General features: G+C 46.2%; 1 protein-coding gene across 1 annotated transcript in view; it reads right to left on the reverse strand.

Moving 5' to 3' along the window:
- Nucleotides 1-834: 834 nt before the first annotated feature.
- TMEM45B (transmembrane protein 45B) overlaps nucleotides 835-2,480 on the reverse strand; it is a 3,760-nt gene continuing 2,114 nt past the window's right edge. The window contains exons 4-5 of the mRNA XM_010187160.1: nucleotides 1,691-1,836; nucleotides 835-952 (exon numbers count right to left, since the gene is read on the reverse strand). Coding sequence (XP_010185462.1) covers nucleotides 835-952; nucleotides 1,691-1,836 — 264 coding nt within the window. The remainder of the gene's footprint in view (nucleotides 953-1,690; nucleotides 1,837-2,480) is intronic.

Here is a 2,480-nt window from a genome sequence, read left to right on the forward strand (position 1 = left end):
CATACTGGCACATTTTCCTCCTATCTCAGAGGTAACATTTCCAGTCACTTTGTGCAGGAAATCAGCTGGCAAAGGGAGGCTGAAAACAAAACGTGTGCTTGTTTTCATCTCGCTTTCCAAGCGGAGGGGTTTATTTTCAATGGAAAACTGGGGCGTTTTATGATTCCCTGCTGCTTAGCCATGTATTGTACAGCCCTTCAGGCTTTACAGGTCTGAGGGATGGATTTGTCTAAGCTATTATTACACACTCTATAATTTATCAGACTTAAATTTGAGGATATCAGCTCAGTGAGGATTTTTATTTCACATTTATTCGCTCTTTCAGCCTGTAAGTGAACAGGAAAACTATTAATGAAACCCTTCTTCACTTCAAAGCTCCGGTAATAAAATTTACATTGTGCACAATCACACCACGACGTTGCAAATCTGACATAATCTTGTATTTAACGCTCTTGTACTCTTCCTTCTTGGGATGATGCCTTGGTCCAGAGGTTTTCCTGCCTTCAACCAGGGCAGGTCAAAGCCAAGGGTGCCCTCCATCACTATGTGAAAACACACGGGAACCCATAGGCCGAGGTGATCTCATCAACGTTGAATTCCTACATGTAATTTTGTCCCTAAAAATCACCGCAGTGCTCGGTCCAGAAACGGTGATATTTGGGTATGGATGGAGGGCAGCTCAACGTCCGCTCAACGTCCATCCCTGCAGCAGAACGATGACACCTCTCTTTGCTCTTCCAAACCATGAATATTTCATTAGATTATTTTTTAATTGGTTTCTTTCCTCTAGAAAACAGATTCTTCACGTATTTGGAGGAGGAGATTGCAACCTCTTCACTCTTCATCAGACCCGTTTAAGAAGGCGGCTTGGGAGCTCGTGTCACCTTTTTGCTGCCGGACTCCGAGGCTGATGTAGGGCTCCCCACTGCCTCGCCCGCACCTCTGGATGCAGCTGGAATGCATGAGCAATAAAGCACCGTTAGCAAAAACCCCCAAAACCCCCAGACTGGTCCACTACAAGTGCACTTGTAATGAATACACAGAGGGGAGGAAACAACTATAGAGGTCCTAAAATGCTGTTTGGGGAAAATTGGGTTTAAAAAATTGTTTTCTGTTATTTTTTAATTCTATTTTTTTAATTCTTTTTTATTTAAGTCTATTTGCTTGCATAGCCTGGACTGTCCCTCCTGTAGCCCATGTCTCTTCAAGCCATGCAGCATCCTTTAGAGGCTCATAGGCTGTAAGAGCAGCCCTGACATTGGGATCAAGTTCCCTTCCCCTTGGAAAAGCCATGCTCGTGGCTGGTGATGTTTTATCCATCATTATTGTATCTCTGATAACTCTGGTACCATCAACCGCTTTGAAACCCTTGCAATAGAGGGGGCAAAGAGTCAGAGGATCCTGGCAATGCTTTGATCTCTCAATTGAATTAAAGTTTGACTTCCAGCACAGAGTGCAGGAAAAAAAAAAGCATAAACCATCGGTGTGACTTACAGGAGCAGCTCCAGGGGCTCGGATATGTGACTTTTCTGCACTTTATGCCTCTGCTTCTCGCTGACGCTATTTTGCATTCTGTGCACTTGACAAATAACGTGCACGCTTGTCACCGTACCCTCAAATCTGCTTATTCAGCTGTGACTTTGCACTCCAGCATCCCTGTCTCGGCCCAAATTCACGCCCCAGTACGTACCAGTAAGCCAGGGTGTAGTTTACAGCCAGGACGGCCGCGGCGGCTGCCCAGTGCCAGAAGAAGCACATGGTGAGGAACATGATGTTGCTGTGGTCCTGCTCATCCCACATGGGACCTCCCCATGGCTGGAACAGCACGACCCCGATCTGGGTGGAACAAGCAATTTATTACCTTGGGGGGAAAGGAAAAAAATCAATGTACTATAGCCCTTCAGCACCCCTCCATCCATAGATGGGACCTTAAAGATCATCGGGTCCATCCCATCTTGGTTGTCACCATGATCCCTGTGGTGACCGAGGGACCTGAGCCCTGACCAGGACAGCGGTTTTTGCTGAGACGGCCACACAAAGCAAGCCTGCACCTGTAATCTCTCTTTTTCTGTACAATATCTGTGTACATTTATCCCTCTGCATTGCAGACTTCTAAAACCCTTTAAAAACTCCAAATTTTCTGTTTGACAAGCTCAGCCCAGTCTTTAAATCTCTGAGTCTGAGTCAGCGGCCCCAGGGCTGAGAAAGAGGAGGAAAACTCACATTTCTTTTTGGCAGCTCGGTTTTGGGAGTGGTTATCTCCAATCTTTGCTTCTCCAAGCAGCTGGCTGTATTTTTACTCAGCCATTTTATTGCTTGGTGGGGTTTGCATCTTCCCACTAAACCAGAGGGAGTGCTGCAGGGAGCATTAGATACATTAAGCAATTAGTACCGGGTTGGGAGATGCTGTAAAATGCTGCTTGCTCGCTGTGAGCGCTCGCTTTTCCTGTCCCCCTAGAGAAGCAATAAGCCAAGCCAAA

The sequence above is a fragment of the Mesitornis unicolor genome, unplaced genomic scaffold, assembly GCF_000695765.1.
Source record: "Mesitornis unicolor isolate BGI_N332 unplaced genomic scaffold, ASM69576v1 scaffold50886, whole genome shotgun sequence".
NCBI classification, from domain to species: domain Eukaryota; kingdom Metazoa; phylum Chordata; class Aves; order Mesitornithiformes; family Mesitornithidae; genus Mesitornis; species Mesitornis unicolor.